The 18,971-nt window shown below is 35.1% G+C and overlaps 1 protein-coding gene across 3 annotated transcripts; it reads left to right on the forward strand.

Moving 5' to 3' along the window:
• LOC105159771 (WD repeat-containing protein 48) lies at positions 858-13,154 on the forward strand. Of its 3 annotated transcripts, none has more exons than XM_011076969.2 (20): positions 858-1,168; positions 1,483-1,546; positions 2,979-3,086; positions 3,842-4,000; positions 4,434-4,499; positions 4,578-4,667; positions 4,773-5,078; positions 5,279-5,376; positions 5,917-5,952; positions 6,546-6,666; positions 6,832-7,068; positions 8,464-8,559; positions 8,644-8,709; positions 8,875-8,913; positions 8,987-9,121; positions 9,516-9,877; positions 10,288-10,381; positions 11,146-11,331; positions 11,906-12,021; positions 12,575-13,154. In XM_011076969.2, the coding sequence occupies exons 3-19, from the start codon at positions 2,988-2,990 to the stop codon at positions 12,002-12,004; spliced, it is 2,289 nt and encodes a 762-aa protein (XP_011075271.1). In that variant the 5' UTR covers positions 858-1,168; positions 1,483-1,546; positions 2,979-2,987; the 3' UTR covers positions 12,005-12,021; positions 12,575-13,154. The 3 variants fall into 3 exon arrangements, with proteins under 3 accessions (XP_011075271.1, XP_011075261.1, XP_011075276.1); XM_011076959.2 differs by having other exon boundaries at positions 1,502-1,546; XM_011076974.2 differs by lacking the exon at positions 1,483-1,546.

Genomic DNA, 18,971 nt, shown 5'->3' on the forward strand with positions numbered 1-18,971 from the left:
CACCTCCCTAAAGAATAGGATAAAATGCATAAAATCCATCTGTTATGAAAATAGGTTAAAAGTTTCACTGTGTTTTGTAAACTCAGCTCAATCGCCCCCCTTTTCGTTAAATCTAACTAACGGTGTTAATTTTTTAGAAAATGACCGTTATACCCTTACTTAATATATATTATTTTTTATTTTAATGACCGTTGGATCTTTTTTAATCGAATATGGATCGTTAGATCTAATTAATTAATCTCAATCATTAAATTTTTAAAAAACAAAAGGTCTAGATTCAATAAATTATTTAACTTATATTATATATAAATAATTTAAAATTTAAAAAATATATTGTTATTATATATTTGACCGGATGGCGATGAATCAATGGCAAACATGTTCGGGGGTCGTGACTTGAGCCCAATCTCTACGATTGACAAAAATTTAAATTGAATGTATGAAAATATTCATCTTGAAGAGAGGATTCGAATGGTACCATTGGCAGTCGGAAACTCGTCCAGATAGTGCATTTCCAACGAAAATCGTTTAGTTTTTCTTTTTTAATTAATTTTAATTATATTAATTAAAATATATTTTAGTTAATTAAGAATATTTTAAATAATTATAATAATTAATTACAATATATATTTTAATATTGCAAATAGTAAATTAAATCAAGGGAAAAAAGAACTCAAAACCCAAATTTAAATCCAAACCCGTTTTTAATTGATTGAGCACTTTTAGAAGGAGATATGATGAAATATTGACGTTTGTATTTAGATGAAAATCGCAAAAAGAATAAATGGGGTAATTAATTAATTAACTAATTTTGTGAAATTTGGATTTGGAGTATCAGAAATAACGAAATTGTTGACCGTGAGAGGGGTTTTTCCCTTGTGAAATTCTTCCTCAGTTTGGGAAAAGAAAACAAACAACACGCACACGCACCCTTTCTACTCTCCAGTCTCCTCCTCTAATCCCCGACTCTCCCCACTCCTTCCACCGCCACTTCCTCCGCCGCGGCCGTCCTCTTCCACTGCCGACCACAGTTTTTTTCTCTCCATCAAAGTCTTCAATTGCACTTCTATTTGACCTAGCCGCCTCTTCTCCCTCTCTGACTTTTTCGGTCGACACATCGGCTTGGTCTGACTAGTTGGGAATTCCACCGTCGAAGCCGCAGGGGGAGGTAATTATTCCGTGATTTCTTAGTCTTTTTCTTTTTAATTTCCTCTTGATTTGTCTCTGCCGGGCTGGCACGTTCAATCGCGATCATATGGTCTGGCACTGATTATTTTCTTTATTGCGGTGCTCTTGCTCTTGCGGACGTGTATAGACTTAAAGACTATTTAGTGACTCGAACGATTATGCTTCGTCCGCGCTTCTGAATTTTTATTGCTATCTGCTTGAGTTATTGCAATTTCGTATCTAGATTTCAGTTTCCTCACTTTTAGTCAATCGCGTTTTGCTGGTGCTTCGATTTTGTAAATTAATGCGATTTAGTGTGCTCTTTTGCCCCCAGCACTCTGGCTCTCGCTCAATTGCCTCTCTGGGCTATCATTTGCAGGTAATGGTTAATTTGTTATGGAATCTCGTTTTAAATCCAGGAACTTGCAGTTTCTAATATGTCTAGATTATCTTTTCCTAGTCAAGAAATTCATACTCTGGAATTATTGAATATGAATATTTGGATTGTTTTTAAGGATGAGTTTCTTTCTTCGTTCCTCCACTTGTAAGCCTGATTAGAAGCACATTAAGCACTTTTTTAGTTGCGTAGTTGGAGCTCATCTATGAAAATGTCTAGATAAGTGCAAAAATCACAAAAAGAAATGAGGTCAAAGGAAGAACACTTTTTAAAACTCTTGGCTTTTCCAGGCCTTTTCAGTTTTATCAGTGTCATGGATTCTATTTGTTTAATTTTTTCCTACTGAAAACAATGCAAGAAACCTTATCTTAAGATTTCCACATTTATCATTAATAATTAATTTTTTTTTTCATTTGATGTTATTATGGAATAACTTTTGGTAAAAATCTATGGATGGCTGCTTCAGTATTTGAGTGTTGGTCTGTGTTATTTCTTGCTTGAAGGTTTTGAAGTACAGATACAAATGGTGTTTTCTTTAATGAGTCTTTCCAACCCATAACCATTACAATCCCTTGTAACAAGTAATTATGCCATCTGTGCATGTTCCACAATTGAGTGTTTGTAACTGAATTGGTACACTTTGTGGAGTTGCGGATATGGGAGCTTATAATCTTTAGTTTTGACTTTTACCTTTCAAAGTAATGGTTATGAAACCATGCCAGTTGCATCATATATCCTTTTGAGAGTAACTCATTATTTGGGCGCAGCCCCCCCCCCCCCCCCCAAAAAAAAAAAAAAAAAAGTAATAATAATAATAAAAAAGGAGGGAAAAGGAAGCAATTGAGGTAATTGGAGAGGTTTATGGTTTTGTTGTGTTGGTATGATACAAAGACAACCAATTACGATAAGAGCTGTGGAGAGAATGACTTGAAGTAAGGAATTGAAAATATGTTGAGATATATGGAATCTGATTTGATATGGTAGAAGATAAGATGGAAGCTTTTGAAACTAAAAAAAATTGATACATGTTAGTGTCTGTTAGATAGTAGGGGTTAAGGTTACAATCCTAAAACTGAGTCACCTTTAGTTGACTGTTATAAAGTATATGCTATGAATTGGCATAGGAATTAAGGAAATAATTTACTTGTTCCTACTTCCTAGTTCCTACCATTAAGGAAATGCCTGCTCTTACTTCTAGGTACCTAAATCTGGTTCAATATCATCCTATCTCAAAGTTAGATTGACAGTGAAAACTACAAGTATATTTAGGAATATATACTCTGTATTATGTTTGTCCATTGTCCTTGTTATTCTTTTGTCGAAGTTACATATAACTTAATCCATGAGATAATAGTCGAAGTTGGACATTTTTAGTGTTTCCGTAGTGTTTATAATCTTTCTCTATTATCTTCAGGTTCTCGCGATGCACCGTGTTGGCAGTGCAGGAAATTCATCTAATTCAGCTCGTAAAAGCAAGGAAAAGAAGTTAACATATGTATTAAACGATGCAGACAATACAAAGGTGATGCTTGGTTTTAGTTCAAATGTAATTTGTCACTAATTCAAATAAGGTGATGGAGAACTTGTAAGCTGAACTTGGTTTTATATGCTGTTTGACCACTATAGAGTACTAGATCTATAGGCATACCCTTCTTTGGTTCTTGCTGCTTGTTGCACTATTCAACAGGAGAGCACTACTGAAGAATAAATTCATCTTTCTCCTGCCAATAGGCTTGACAATTTGCGAATCCGGATTGGATCTGAAGAATTTGCTATCAGGGCTAAGCAAATTGTTTACTGTTTTTGATTAGAATGTAGTGAATGACATTTCAGTGCTACAGTTGTGTTTCTTGGATAGGCCTAAAGATGAGTTTTGAGTTTATCTGGCTGCAGTAATTATCACTAAATTACTGTTTATAACTGAAACTTTCTTGCCTTGAATAAAAAAGATTTTGACATAGAGGGGGAGGTTCATTGCATGCCCATGCTTTAGGAGATGACATGTGATCTTACTCTTTTGCCAATTATGGATTTCCAATCAACTGTATTTTTTTTACTGGTGATTTGATTCTTATCACAAAGTTCGCAGTCAAACTGGCTCAATTACTCTATTTTGTTTACACGATTAATAAAAAGAATAAATCTTACATCACTCACTGAGTTTACTTTTGTTATGCCATAAAAGATTACTTAACATCATTACCAAACAATATGAAGTACTCACCATCACTTAGTAGTATATATTAGTTCTTTATATCATATTTTTTTTATTTGCAGCATTGTGCTGGCGTAAACTGCTTGGCTGTGTTGAAATCACCTGGACCAGATGGATGTGATTACCTTTTCACGGGTAGTCGTGACGGAACATTAAAGAGATGGGGATTATCTGAAGATCGTGCTACTTTCTCTGCGACATTCGAGTCTCATGTTGATTGGGTACAAATTACTGCATCCTTGGTTAAGTCTGTTGTGTACTTAGTTTTTTTTATCTTCTGTTGATGATGCCTACTTACTGACTGCAAAGGAAACTTCAGTTTGTAGGGCAAGCATATTTTTGGCTAAAGGTCTTTGGTACCATCTCAGTATTTTATGCATTACATGATTGAATGGTTATTAAGATGTGGCATAGTGAGCTTGTTATAGTAGTGATTAATGGAAGGATGCCCTGGGTATCATCAGATACCAAGATTGGCTGACTGTTTCTACAAGAAGCTCTTGTAGGGTTCTGATAACCACAGCAATGCTTTTCTAGGTTAGGGTTTTAAATTTGTTTGAATATTGAGGTGTAAGTATATATTCATGGATCTGGAACTCTTTCTATATAATATATGTTTCTTAGATAATTATTTTGAAATGGTTTTCTGGGCAGGTCAATGATGTTGTTCTGACAGGTGGTAACACATTGGTTTCTTGCTCCTCAGATGCCAGTGTTAAGGTTCACGCGCTTTGCATTTGTGCCTCGATGTGTATCTCTCATGAATAGATTTTTTCTTATATTTGGTGATAATTTTAGGTATGGAATTGCTTGTCCGATGGAACATGTGCTAGGACGTTTCGTCAACACTCAGATTACGTCACTTGCCTTGCTGCAGCAGAGAAAAATGTAATCTTCTTTTCACATGCATATTCAGATGCTTTTATATTCCTGGATGTTGATCGTGTGAACAGGCTAATGTTATGTCTGATCTTCTATATTTATGCAATGCAGAGCAATGTCGTGGCTTCTGGTGGCCTTGGTGGAGAGGTTTTCATATGGGATCTTGAAGCCGCTCTTGCTCCCGTTTCTAAATCAAATGATGCAAATATAGATGATTGTTCAACTAGTACCAATGGTTTGGGATCTTCATTGCAGAATACAAGTCTTCGACCTATCAGCTCGAGCAATAACATCTCTGGGCATGCTAATCAATGTCAGGGCTATGTTCCAATTGCCGCAAAAGGCCATAAAGAGTCAGTTTATGCCTTAGCCACAAATGACCAGGGAACACTCCTTGTTTCTGGTGGAACTGAAAAGGTAAATTGTGGTGGTTTTAATGGTGGCTTGGTCAACTAGGTTCTATTTGGTTTATCTGATGCTAAAGAATCTGAACGCAGATTCTTTCTTTGCTTTTTCTGTTGTTCATCCATGATGTATTATTATATTTCCTATGTTACTGTTTCCCTCATACAACAATTTGCAACTGTTCCAATGTCGCATGGTGAATTGTTTTATAGGTTGTGCGAGTTTGGGACCCAAGAACTGGTTCCAAAACCATGAAGCTTAGAGGACACACAGATAATATTAGGGCACTACTGTTGGATTCTAGTGGCAGGTTTGTTGGACTGGTTTCTGCTACGTTTATTTTTCTCAATGGTCTGATGACTTTGGAGTTTCCATTTTATCTACAAATATTTATTTGGACAGAAGTTACTCATGCTAAAGATAGTAATTCTGAAAAGTAACAGTTCTGGATGGATTTGGATGCTTTGCCTAAGTTAATATCAGTTACAAAAGGATCCATGTTTACCCAGAAAACCTCAAAGTTGTTGATTATTTCAGTTAGGTAAATAATTTGATGCTAATCTGCTGAGTGCCATGAGAAAACATAGATATTATGTGCATAATGCTAGTCTTGATTTCTGCATTTTGTGTTTATCTAGGTGCTAGATAGTGATTATTCTGCAACTACTCCTCCTTGTTTTAATTGATAAGAGTAAGCGAGTAGTAATTGGAGAATTGTCTGTAAGCTGTTCTTTGTTCCAGTTACGCCAGGAGATGTTGTCTTCCAACACTGTAGTACCTCTGAATACTTTTTATGTTTTCAAGTCGACATGATGTAATGCAACTTATAGTTCCATCTTAAAATGTGCAGATATTGCTTGTCTGGGTCGTCTGATTCTATGATCAGGTACGTTCACTGTTTGCTTGTGCCAATTACTCTACAAGCATCAATGATGAGCTAAAGTATTATAGACCTGTGTTGTTCCTATGCGACCTTTAGGTGTTCCCTAGAAGTTTCTACTGTGTAACATCATTATGATTGTACTCCAGTTTTGGAATCACACTTTTTTTTCCTTTAACCGAGGCTAGGTCTTCAAGAGTTTGGAGCTCCGAGCTTGTGATTTGAGGCCAGATTATGTACTCCTTTTGAGTTTTTTTAACATTAAATAAAACAAATAAGCATGAAATGCCAATTTTTGGCCAGACTTGGACCTTGAATTGATTTTGTAACTACATCAGAAATCTATTTGTCTATGTGGTCTTTGTTCCTGATCTCTCACTTTGCTTGTGGCCTTTTCAATTTATTAGTTGTTAGAATGTTCTTGTGCACTATTTTAGAATTGAAATTTTGGTTTCAGGGCCTTTTTCTGTTGTCAAATGTTTCGTGGTGAAATAGTATTTAAATCAAAGCACTAAGCTTATATTTTTTTTCTATGAATGTTGCATTATGGAATACATTCTTTCATATTATTCATCGTTTTGATTATTTACGTGAAATAGGTTGTGGGATCTTGCTCAGCAACGATGCATTCATTCCTATGCTGTGCACACAGACTCTGTCTGGGCTCTGGCCAGCACTCCAACATTTAGTCACGTTTATAGTGGTGGAAGGGATCTTTCTGTGAGTGAAGCTCCCGACAACCCACACATACAAATTAAAAAGAAAATGCTCTTGACCACCTTCTTGAAACTAATTTTATTAGTACTTTTAGTTGTATCTGACAGACTTGGCAACGAGGGATACTGCGTTAGCTCATGGAAAACTAACCTTTATTTGTACTTCCAGTTGTATTTGACAGACTTAGCAACAAGAGAGAGTGTATTGCTTTGTACAAATGAACATCCTATATTGCAATTAGCCTTGCATGATGATGGTATATGGGTTGCCACATCAGATTCTTCTGTGCATAGGTGGCCAGCTGAAGCACATAATCCGCTGAAAGTATTCCAAAGAGGTGGTTCATTTTTAGCTGGCAACTTGTCATTTTCGAGGGCAAGGGTATCACTGGAAGGCTCTACACCTGTGAGTCGCATATTCTTTTTGTTTTGGTTTTATATGAATTTTCAGCTACAAAGGACAACTTCTGTTGAATGCCTTTAGTGTTGAGCTCCTTTTTTGGTTGAATTAAGCGTGAGCAAATTGGCAGTTCCTGCATGTACTTTTCTTAGTAATCCTTGACTAATATATACTTGAGATGGTAAGTTTTACAATAGGCCACTCTTTCTGATTTCTCTCGCTTGAGAAGAAAGCAGGAAATCACGGTCAGGATAATCTGCAAATGATGGACCTTGCGGCAAAATCATCTGCTTTTCATTATTTGTTCGGCATTTTTAGGACTCGTGTAGTTGTGGTCATTTTCTATTGAACCTTTAATGATTAAATTCCATGAAACAAATAAAAATTGGCATTATTAGTGAGTTTAGTAATATAGTTGCATCATGTTCCTCTTGATCAAAGAACTTCATGTTCTGGAGTCTGTTTGATGTTATGATGTGTACTTGTTTCTTTATGGAATTAATTAAGTGTTAATTACACTTAAACCCCATCTGAAAATGCATAATTACACTTTCCCCGAAAAAAAATTAAAATTACACTTACACCCCTTTTGGAAATTCTCCGGTCACAACTCACTTACACCCCTTTTGAAAATTCTCCATTTACAACCCTTTTCCTTAGGGATTGGACGGAAAATGCGTATTTCAACAGAACAAATACATAAATTTCCAATTTCAACCCTCATTTAACATTTCCCTAGTGTAAATGTGATTTATATAAATTCAAAAAGGTCTCTAATTGAATAAAATATTGTTCCCGAATTATAGCCATTGGATAGAAAGCAACTGTTGATGAATGGAAAAGCCTAGTTATCTTTTGGTTCTTTTTTTAATTCCTATATATGGGGTGAGGTTACGTTATTGTTGCATATATTTCTTGAATATGTCTTATTCAAGTACTTCGTCTAGTGCTTTAAGAAATAGATGCAACAATGGAGTACATTCACCCCATATATTAAGAAAAAGTACAAAAAATGGCTCTGGTTTTCCATTCATAAACTGCTACTTTGTATACAATGGCTGTAATCATTACAATTACACCCTTTTAACTTTATATATATTACATTTACCCCTTTACAAGTATAAAAATATTTCTAGGGGAATGTTGAATGATGGGTAAATTGGAAGTTTATGTAATTTACTTTTGGCTACATTTTCTGTTCAAACCCTAATGGGAGGGTTCAGTTGTAAACGGAGAATTCTCAGAGGGGGTCTAAGTGTAACTAAACTTGGAAGCTCTACTATATAAATATTGGAGTTATTTCTGTATTGATGGATGCTTTGTGATACCAGTATGCCGGGCCTCTTATGAAATTCAGTTAGATAATTTGGGAAAAGCAATTGACAATTGAAATTCCTTTAGGTCCCTGTTTATAGAGAACCGTCTGTTAGCATCGATGGAACTTCAGCTATAGTGCAGCACGAGATTTTAAATAATAGAAGACACGTCTTGACTAAGGTAACTTGAATCTGATTCACTTTGTTGGCCCATCTGTAGTGTTCATTCAATTTTAAACTGACAGCTCAATTCTTCATTTTCAAGGACACTGCTGGTGTAGTGAAGTTGTGGGAAATTACAAGAGGCGTGGTTATTGAGAACTATGGAGAGGTCAGTGATGTGCTTTGGACTTAATTATTTATATGGCAGTTCTCTGGGAGGAGAGGACAGGGTATCTGCTGATAATATGGGATCATTCCTTTGGTATTCTATACTATTATAGGACCGTTTTTTTTATAGTTTCCATACTTTATAATCCGTTCCTTTTTTTTGCAGATTTCTTTTGAGAAGAAGAAAGAAGAATTGTTCGAAATGGTACGTATCACTATGTTGTATTAGTATTTCCGATTGTGTCATCAGCATCCTTTGACTTATTCTGCTATTTTAGGTGAGTATTCCTGCATGGTTCACGGCAGATACAAGGCTTGGGAGTTTGTCAGTGCACTTGGAGACACCACAATGCTTTTCTGCTGAGATGTACTCTGCTGACCTAAGCATTGCAGGCAAACCTGAGGATGACAAGGTATTTACTATCATAATTTTTTTCATTTACTTCCTCTTTACAGGATCTGCTCTCTGTGGGCTTGTTCGCATTTGCCTTTTATTTTAAAATTGCAAATATTTATATATTTTTCATTAATATAATTATTTCAATCAGGATTTGTTTTTCCTTGTGCCTACTTCGTTTTAATATCTTCATGTTTAAATCAAGTTCATGTGGTCTATTTCTCCTGGCTGGTTATTGCATTTAGTTCAGTTGCACCTTCTATTTGCAGTTGGAGCATTTTTATTTTGCAAAGAGGACCTTTGTGCAACTTTTGTTTTAGTTTTGATATCAACTTATATGCACAAAAGGCTTGTCTGAGCTCTTTCCTTCTCATTATAGATCAAGTATATTGACCTTTACAAATGTGTAGGTTAATTTGGCGAGAGAAACCCTCAAAGGGCTGTTGGCACATTGGGTAAGTAGGAGGAGGCAGAGATTTGGATCTCAAACTTCAGTAAATGGGGAAATTCCATCTGGAAAGGATTTGTCTTCAAGGACATTAACCCTATCTCGAGTAGAAGGAGATGGTAATTTGGAAAATGATTCTGCAGTATATCCACCCTTTGAATTTTCAGCAGCATCCCCTCCTTCCATTGTTACTGAAGGCTCTCAGGGAGGCCCATGGAGAAAGAAAACTACTGACCTAGATGGAACTGAAGATGAGAAAGATTTTCCTTGGTGGGTTCTTGATTGTGTGCTGAATAATCGCCTGCCTCCAAGGGAAAATACCAAGTAATGTGCAAAGCTAACTTATTTTTCTTGCTTGAATTTGGTATTCTTCTTGCATTTTCTTGATCTTTCCTTTTTGGAACTTGTTTGGTGTTATGTTAGTCCTATGCAAGTTGAAATCTATTAGAAAATGTTAAAGAGCTCTCTGAAGCTGTGTGGCCCTTGGTCATAAACTTCGTCCTGATTGTGGTACATCCACATTTGTCTGAAACAAAAGAAACTGTAACAGATTGGGTTGCTAATCTGGTTTTCCCTCTAAAGATCTCTAACTGAAATTCCATCTCATAGTTTAGTTTTGTGTTATGGTAATTGAAACATTTTGAAATATCTCTAGTTTTAGTCCTTTTTCTCCTTGTCTTCTTGCCGTTATTACTTTTGGTATGTTAATTCCGTGCAAATTTTTTATATTGCAGATGTAGCTTCTATTTGCACCCATGTGAAGGTTCTACTGTGCAGATCCTTACACAAGGAAAACTCAGTGCTCCTCGCATCTTGAGAATACACAAAGTAAGAATTTTCACAGTCTAGCTTAAGACTCGTTCGAGAAAATCAAAATGTCAGCTTGTTGGTTGGCCACTTCTTCATCTTAAAATTAACAAAGACACTGAGTTTAGGCCCTGCATGCTCATCTGGTTTAGTATCTCATTGCTGGCAATCAAATATCTACATTTTATGCTGATGATCATATGCATATGTGATGAACCCAGTGCTTATTGCCCGAACTTCGCCTCAATTTCAGGCAAATTTGTGGATTCTTTGCAGATCTTTTGATAACGTCAATATTCCTTGTAGATATAATCAGTGATGTGGCTGATGAGAACATCTCCTCTATTTTAAGTTTTAAGATATCTAAAAACACACCTAAGAATATTCTTGAACACTCATCTTCAGGTATTTGATAGCATCCTCTGAATATACTTACTAGATTAAGTATCAAAGCACACGAGATGCCAAATCAATCCCTAGTCTATTGGACCACCACCTATGCTTGAAGAAGAAAATAAATGTTCGAAATGTTTTTTTTTGAATAATCTAGATTACCTAAAGCAATTCAAAATTGATTTTCGAATTAAACTGGAAGAGTTAGTTTAAGGTGGAGGAACTTCCTTGGTAGACTAGCTATGGCAAAAGAAAAGAAGGTTAACAAGGGCAATCAGCATTTTTTCACTTGATTTCCTGCTGCATAACTTTTTTCAATGAACTTTATCTCAACTAGAAATGCTGCAGCAGGCTCATCAATTTTATGGTTTGCATGTGTTTTGTTTGTATAGGTTGTCAACTATGTGATAGAAAAGATGGTTCTTGATAAGCCAGTGGATACTTTGAGCGCTGATGGAACTTTTGCTCCGAATATGCCTGGGGGTCAGCATCCAGTTGTTGGAGATGGCTCTCTTCGTTCCGGACTTAAACCTTGGCAAAAGCTGAAGCCTAGTATAGAGATCCTGTGTAATAACCAGGCAAGTATAATTGATATATGGAAGTTTTCGGACGAAACCACTCATACCTCAAAAATTAATCATTTATATTTCTGGTTTTAGTGGGAGGAAAGGAGTCGTAAATATAGAAACAGAATAAGCTTGGACTATGTTTTTGTTTGTAAATGCTATACAGTTGAAAGGCTGTTACTCATCGCCTTTCTTTGATGTACTTGGGAATGAATCCCTAAGTGAATTTATACTAAATGTGAGAAAAGCTCAGAGACTTGGAAGTCATTTTTCTCTCATTTGTTAGTTTTTTAACCTTTTTGTCAGCTACTATTGAACGCATTTTGAGAGTTCCGAAAAGCTCCTCAACTTTTTTCTGTTTCCTGTCCATAGTGAATTTCTCACAAATTTATAAAGTGGTTCTATAAATAATTTGCCACCACCACTGCAGTTTTTCTTTCTCATTTCACTTTCTCCTTTATTGTTTAGATCATTACTAGTGTTTTCTGTGCACCAAAAACTTTTTTGGATTGTACTTACTATTATGTTGAATGTCGATTAAGAGTGGGATGTCCTTTCTTTCTGAGTTGAACTTTTCTTGTTCCAGGTATTACCTCCAGATATGAGCTTAGCCACTGTCAGGGCGTACATATGGAAGAAGCCTGAAGACCTTATCCTTAACTACAGAGTGGTCCAAGGAAGGTGATGGAAGACATTTTAAAGGTGATACTGCATTCTTGGATTTAGCTGCTTACCGATAATTCATTCTCTAGGGTGTTTCAAAGCTTTTTCCTTTCCATTTCAGATCGTGTTGTGCCATCTCCAAGTTGTTTAAAATTGGCGATTCTAGTCAAATCCCAGATTGTTCAGCTTCTGAAGTTCGAGGGAATTCTTTTTTGCTTCAATTTCCTAATGTGTCCCGAACCCATCAGAAACCCAACTGCCCAATTACCTGCTACAGTGTGAAAATAGCCATTTTTCTTTTCAATGCATATATTAAGGAAAATCTCAATTGCAATTTTCTTGTTCTTACAAATTAGTGATGACATGGTGGAGTGTTTGTTATTTGGGTGATTACAAGGTAATAATTGGTCCAGTTATAAGCATGGGTCCTCGAGACTTTCATAATAGCTTCCACCTGTTCTTTAATGTTGGGAAATAGTCATGAGCTCGGAGAACATGTAGTTATTTTGAAGTGTTTGGGTATGAATTCATTAATCTTTTCTTGATCACGTATTGAGCATTTGAGACAATTTCTGTTTCTCATTCTGTGCAGGGGTGATGTGGTCTATGGTTATCAAGTTACTTATGCATGTAAATAGTCCGGAGCTGTGCATCTTCAGAGGCTGATTGCTGCAACTGTAAAACTCTGTTCCTATCCATTAAATCTGGGAAAACTGAGCAGTTGCTGAAAGATAATGCAGCATATAGAGTTCGTAGAGAGTACTGACGGGCTGGTTGGCTGACTTTTGCAAAATCGGACTTGGGGTGCCAGCATTGGTTGGTGAGACTTCTAGAATTGTGGCAACTTGCAGAAAAGCTACTGTGCGTGGCGAAGAGATGTAGTTTTGAGGAGAGCTTGCATGAGCGGACTTTTCCAGGAGTAACCAATCAAGAGGATGCCTGTGGATTTGTAGTTAACAATACACTTTTTGTGAGGGTGAATAATTTTTTCCTTTTAAGTTAAGAAATAATAGCCCTTCACTGATCCAGTCATCTAATTGTTATTTTTATTTATTATTTGAATTTCAATTTTGTAATTTATGCTGTTACTTCATTAGATGAAGTCCTGTCCGATTCGTTGATAAGGTGGCATAGCAGGGCTGAGTTTGCTGCTATTTATTTAGTTTTGATTATGTAGAATTCCCCGTAGTTGATGGATTAATGATTCAGAATTTGAGCTAGGGTGCCTTTTCTTTTTTGATAAAAGAATAATGGTTTTTTAACCTCTGATTTTTAACTATCTATTGCACCGTGCAGTGAAGGTATTAAAAACTGGTGTTAGCGCGCGTTCTTTGTCGGTAAATTTTATGAAAATTTTGGTTTAATATTAGAAAAAATATAAAGGTAAGAGACAATTTGAGTTTTTAAATAATATATATTATATATTAAGGGTTATACAGTTCACCCCTATAGATTGGTACCTTTATCAATTGTGGTCATGAGCTAGAAAATTTTTGACTTAACCTTAAACCAATAAAATTTTAAATAAATAGACGTTTTTTCAGGAAAATTTATTAAATTTCTTTTGAAAGGAAGTAGATTTGCATTATAGAGTCTAAATCAGGGACCAAAAGTTGGGCAGTAGCAGACTCAGGAACAGTCGAAGAGTCCACAATAAAGGCTCCGGCAGAACGAGCAAGAACCAAAATGCCAAAGACGTCGCTTACAATCGCTTCCACCAATTTTAGGAACGCCGGTTTAAGGTAGCAGTGTGAAGCCCAGGCAATCCCAATTGCCCCCGGCGAGCAAGCCACGACCCCAAAGTCACCCTCTTGCCCGTCCACAAACACTGCGCCGTCAAAGTTTATTCACAAGCCCTGTAGTAGGAGGCCTCCACCGCGTGGCCACAGTCACCATTTGAGACCATAGTCCCTTACAAGTAATTCTGGAATTCCCTCGATTAGCTTGGAAGGCTGCTAGTGTTTCCCTTCTATTAGTACCCCATTCTTCTTCCATAACCCCAACTGATAGTTGTGAATTTTTATTATAATTTTAGTGATATCTTAAAATGCTCCTTGTGCTACATTGCAAAATTTGCTTATAAGAGATTGATGGAATGAAAAGGAAGAAAAATGCACAATCAACATTTTGACAGATTGGAATGACCAGTTAGGCGTAACCACGCTTAAACCTGCGGGTAAGCAATTGAAAAAGAAAGTCTAACAGCGAATTTTTTGGAAGAATTGTGGCTGATTGGGTTATTTATGGCTGATTGAAAATTCACCTTGCTGGAAGAAACTCTTTAGGATAATAATTTTAATTCTTTATGTCTTTTAGTTTTATTAGAAATCTACCTTTTCTTAGTTATAATCGAATTATGTAACTAGTTAGTATAAATAAGCGATGTAATTCACGGTATAAACGACTTTTGATCTTTGGATATTTTATTCTTTGGGTTTTTATAGAATTCTCTCTTTTTCTTTTATGTGTTCTTTCATTAGCATGCTAGGTCGGTTCTTTTATTTCTAGTTAAATATATGTTGAATTTTTTATTCCATTATGTTGTAAGATCTAATTTGTGCTTTCGACTTTCATTCATATGAGTATTTGTGTTGTTCTCTGTGCTTTTATCACAAATAATCTGATTTATGAATGATCAGTACAATTATTTATTGTTAAGAAAATTTCCACAGTCAATTGAACTTGCAAATCCGTAATTGATTGTTTAATTCAATAACTAGTGGTAATACAACATAATTGATTATGTCGTAGTTTTCGATTATGCTGTGGGGAATGTACAATCTAACTTAAATAAATCTTGGTAGAAATTTATTGGTTAGAATTAGGCCTTTCTAGTTTTGAATGTTGTTAGTAGATTAAATTTTAAAAATGTTCCCAAGGTTGTTTACTGATTAGAGAATTAGTCAACGGACAAGGTAAGAAAATATGAGGTTATTAGGTGGTACCAATGACCATAATCAATTTATTAATCATGAATGATTGTTATCGTTGCATCTGTGATCAATAGTTGAATCAAACATGATTCTGTCTTTAACTAAAAATTATTTTTCTCATATTTATTTATTTTATTTTCTAGATTTAGACTTTAAACAAACTCCCCATCTTTTTTATTATTTGAATGAATTAATTTAAAATCAATTTATGTGGATTCGACCCTACTCACTACTTTCACAAATTTTAGTAGGAAAACATTTTTGATGGATTCAACACTCATGACCAACAAATCATAAAAAAACAGACAAAATTTGTCACCTTCCAGGTTCTTCCAAACATATTTAAATAGCCTTCCACACAAGCCTATTCACACCCCATAATGTCCCGACTCAATTGCGACAGTGCCCAACATTAGCGGGCAAAGTGACAATACAACTAGACATGAAATACATTCTCCGCAAGTGAACAACAGATTGTGCATCCCCCTATTGGGTGGCCGATGCGCTGCTGCAAATAAAACTTGGTAGGAAGTGTATTTCTACAACCTTTTCTAAGCAAAGAGGCATGCCTTCGGAGGAGCTGCACCAGCCCATATGGTGGAGTTACCTCTCCACATTCAAAGTGCAAGTTTAAGATGTTTTAGAGTTTATAAGCTCTTGAAAATCGTTTGTATCTTATTTTGGGATCTTATCAGTTATTATAAAAAAGTTAATTTCACCCATTTTTTCCTTTAAAATATTTATAAGCTCTTTAATATAAATATTCAATAAACAAAATTACACTCATAATTAATATTCGCCTCCCTCAAGGCGAAATGATCTATTTATATAATTTTAAATTTTAATAATTTAATAACGTTTTCGGTCATTATTACAGTACAAAGAGCTTATTATTTCAAACACTTTAACATCTCATAAGTTCTAGTATCTTATTTATTCAAACACTGTAAAAACTTATTTTTAAAATAAGATCAAATGTTTTTAAAATTTTAAAATAAATCTTACCCAAACACCTTCTGAGAGGCTGTTGGCTAAACTTATTTAAAAATAATTTATAAAATATTTTAAAAGATAAAAAATATACTTTTAAAATATTTGGAAACAACAAAATAAAACCCTCTTAATCCGACCTAATCTTCTATCCATTAACACCCCTAACTAACAACCAAAAAAGAATTAAAAAAAAAAAAGGAAATAAAAGGAAAAGGTTGGTGAGCTGAAACTGAAAATGAAGAACAGGAACAGATCCTCTGAGGAAGGGGCTTTAATTGCTAGGCGACAAGCAAATTATTACAAGGGAATATATGTAAACAGCAGGCCTGCAAGTACAAACATCTGCCTAACTCACATTGGCCCAACTTAAGACGACCAGTCCTTGTCCACTTCCCCAACCATCACGACATCTCATGTTGCCATCCAAAGATGTCACTCCAACCCGCCCTCTTTCATTTTCTACTTATTATTATATTATATTTTCCCCATCTTTTCTTGAAATTTCATTTCTTAGGTATCTTCGATTAAGAGATTGAATTACATTTATTCGTTTCATTGTGTTGAGTTTTTTTAATTTTTTAAAGCAAAAAATTTAATATGTCGAGTTTTATCAATTTTTATAAAATAAAGGACTAAAAATGTTGAAGTCATGCTCGATGGGATTAAAAGTATAATTTTGGGTAAAGAGTGTTTCCTTGATGCTCTAAATGGATAAAGGTCTCTTTCCAGAATTTTCATTTTGAGTGGTTTGGTGGAAGTGATAAAATGAAGCTGGTACGTACTTTAACATTCTTCAGTCCGCCCACTCATTTTCTGAGGTTTGATTATGATTGAGGTTGAAGCCCACGTTGTGTTGTCTATAATGTCACTTTATATGATTGCCCACTTGAGATTTCCAGACCTCGCTCTCACACTCACAGGTTACCACCACTTCGGACATTTTACTGCTCAACACCCAACATTAATGTTTCAACTCCATCTCATTCTTACATACATATGTGCTCTCTCTCTCTCTCTCTTCTTTCATGTACTATCTTTGTTTTGTTCTTTGGTTGTTATCAATGTGTAGTGGTCCTTACGCCTCACGATCAAGCCTGTCGTTATTACAGCATTATGTGCGTGTTTGTGATATAGCTTCTCATTTTGTGGTGAGAATAAATCGTACAAAAAATTGTGTGTTACGTAATAGCAACCACGTAAAAAAAGGCAAACCACCTAAACACTATCAGATGAATAGAAGCCATCCAAGTGAAAATGAAGCCTTATGACTCATGATCACACGCAAGTAATTAGGAGACACATAATATGGAATGAGATGATTTAAAACACACATATATAATACAGAATCAAAGGTAAATTACATTGATACTTTCTGAACTTAGTCTAAAATATATAAATACCTCTCGTTTTTTATAAAATTACAACTCCATCTCTCCATGCTATAGTGGTAATTACAACTATATCTTTATTCAAACGCAAACTTACACAAAACCCCACCTGAAAAATAAGCAAAATATCACTTTTGATCCCACTAGATAGGACCCTTTTCACTTGCAGTTCCACGTTTTACGTGTTCAACACCTTTAGTCCAAAATCTTATTTTTTTAACAGAAATGATCCTGTTCCGTTAACAACTAACAGAAACGGGTCACGTTCCGTTAGTCAACTGGCAGCTGGCGAAAAAAACAAAAGACCAAGCTTGTGTTCAGTTTTTGGAGGAAAAAAAAGGCGCCAAAAAAATATTTTTTGCTATTTATATATGTAAATAACTCACAAACACCACACAACATTTTCATCTTTTTTTTTATCACTTAATCTTGAGAGCAATAGGCCAAAAGATGTCACAAAAATCTCAAAATAATTCAAATATGGAATGCTATTGTCACAAAACTGCTCATTTGAAGACCTCGTGGATAAGTGACAATTCAGGTAGAAGGTTTTATAGTTGTTCTTCGAGGAGAGGTAGAGGTGGATGTGGATTTTTTATGTGGTTTGATCCACCAATGTGCATAAGAGCTACCGTAATAATTTTCAATTTGTTATGCCGATTGAATTTGCAAGAAGAAGAAATTCAAAAATTGCGTCGAAGAAATCAAATTTTGATCTCTGTAATGGTTGGATTTTTTTTGTTGTTATGTATGTTGGTAGTTTGAACAATTAGGTTATTATGCATTATTTTATGTTCTTATATATTACTAGATAATCTTTTAGTAATGGTCAATTATGTGTAAAAGGACTAATGGATATACCTTTTTTGCAAGTAATTGTACTTTATGTTGTATTTAAATGTGTAAGCATAAATCCTGAAAGCAATAAAAATGGAAATTAAAATTGCACAAAAGCACTAAATTACAAAAAAACAGAAAATATACTGAAATGCATTGATTTTGATCATTAATGAAATGTGCTGCAAAGTGCAACTTTATATGCTTAAAATCTGCCAAATGCTACCACTTTACAAACCCCAAAATGTGTCAAAACATCCCCCAAAAGTCTTAGAGTACCTAGCAACATTTTGTTTCTTAAAACATCACACGATATTTGAAGTACTTTGAGATGTTTATGACATCTTTTGACCTATTACTCTCAACATTAAGTGATGAAAAAAAAAAAATGAAAATGTTGTGGTAGTGTTTGTGGGTTATTTGCATATATAAATAGCAAAAAAAATACTTTTTTTGGCGCCATTTTTTCCTCCAAAAACTGAACACAAGCCTGGTCTTCTGTTTATGACATCTTTTGACCTATTACTCTCAACATTAAGTGATGAAAAAAAAAATGAAAATGTTGTGGTAGTGTTTGTGGGTTATTTGCATATATAAATAGCAAAAAAAATACTTTTTTTGGCGCCATTTTTTCCTCCAAAAACTGAACACAAGCCTGGTCTTCTATTTTTTTGTCAGCTGCCAGTTGACTAACGACACGTGACTTTCCATTAGTTGTTAACGGAATATGACCATTTCTGTTAAAAAAATTGGATTTTGGGACTACAGGTGTTGAACACGTAAAGCATTAGACTGCAAGTGAGAAGGGTCGTATCTAGTGGAACTAGTGATATTTTGC

This window comes from Sesamum indicum, linkage group LG1 (assembly GCF_000512975.1).
Source record: "Sesamum indicum cultivar Zhongzhi No. 13 linkage group LG1, S_indicum_v1.0, whole genome shotgun sequence".
In the NCBI taxonomy this organism is placed as follows: Eukaryota; Viridiplantae; Streptophyta; class Magnoliopsida; order Lamiales; family Pedaliaceae; genus Sesamum; species Sesamum indicum.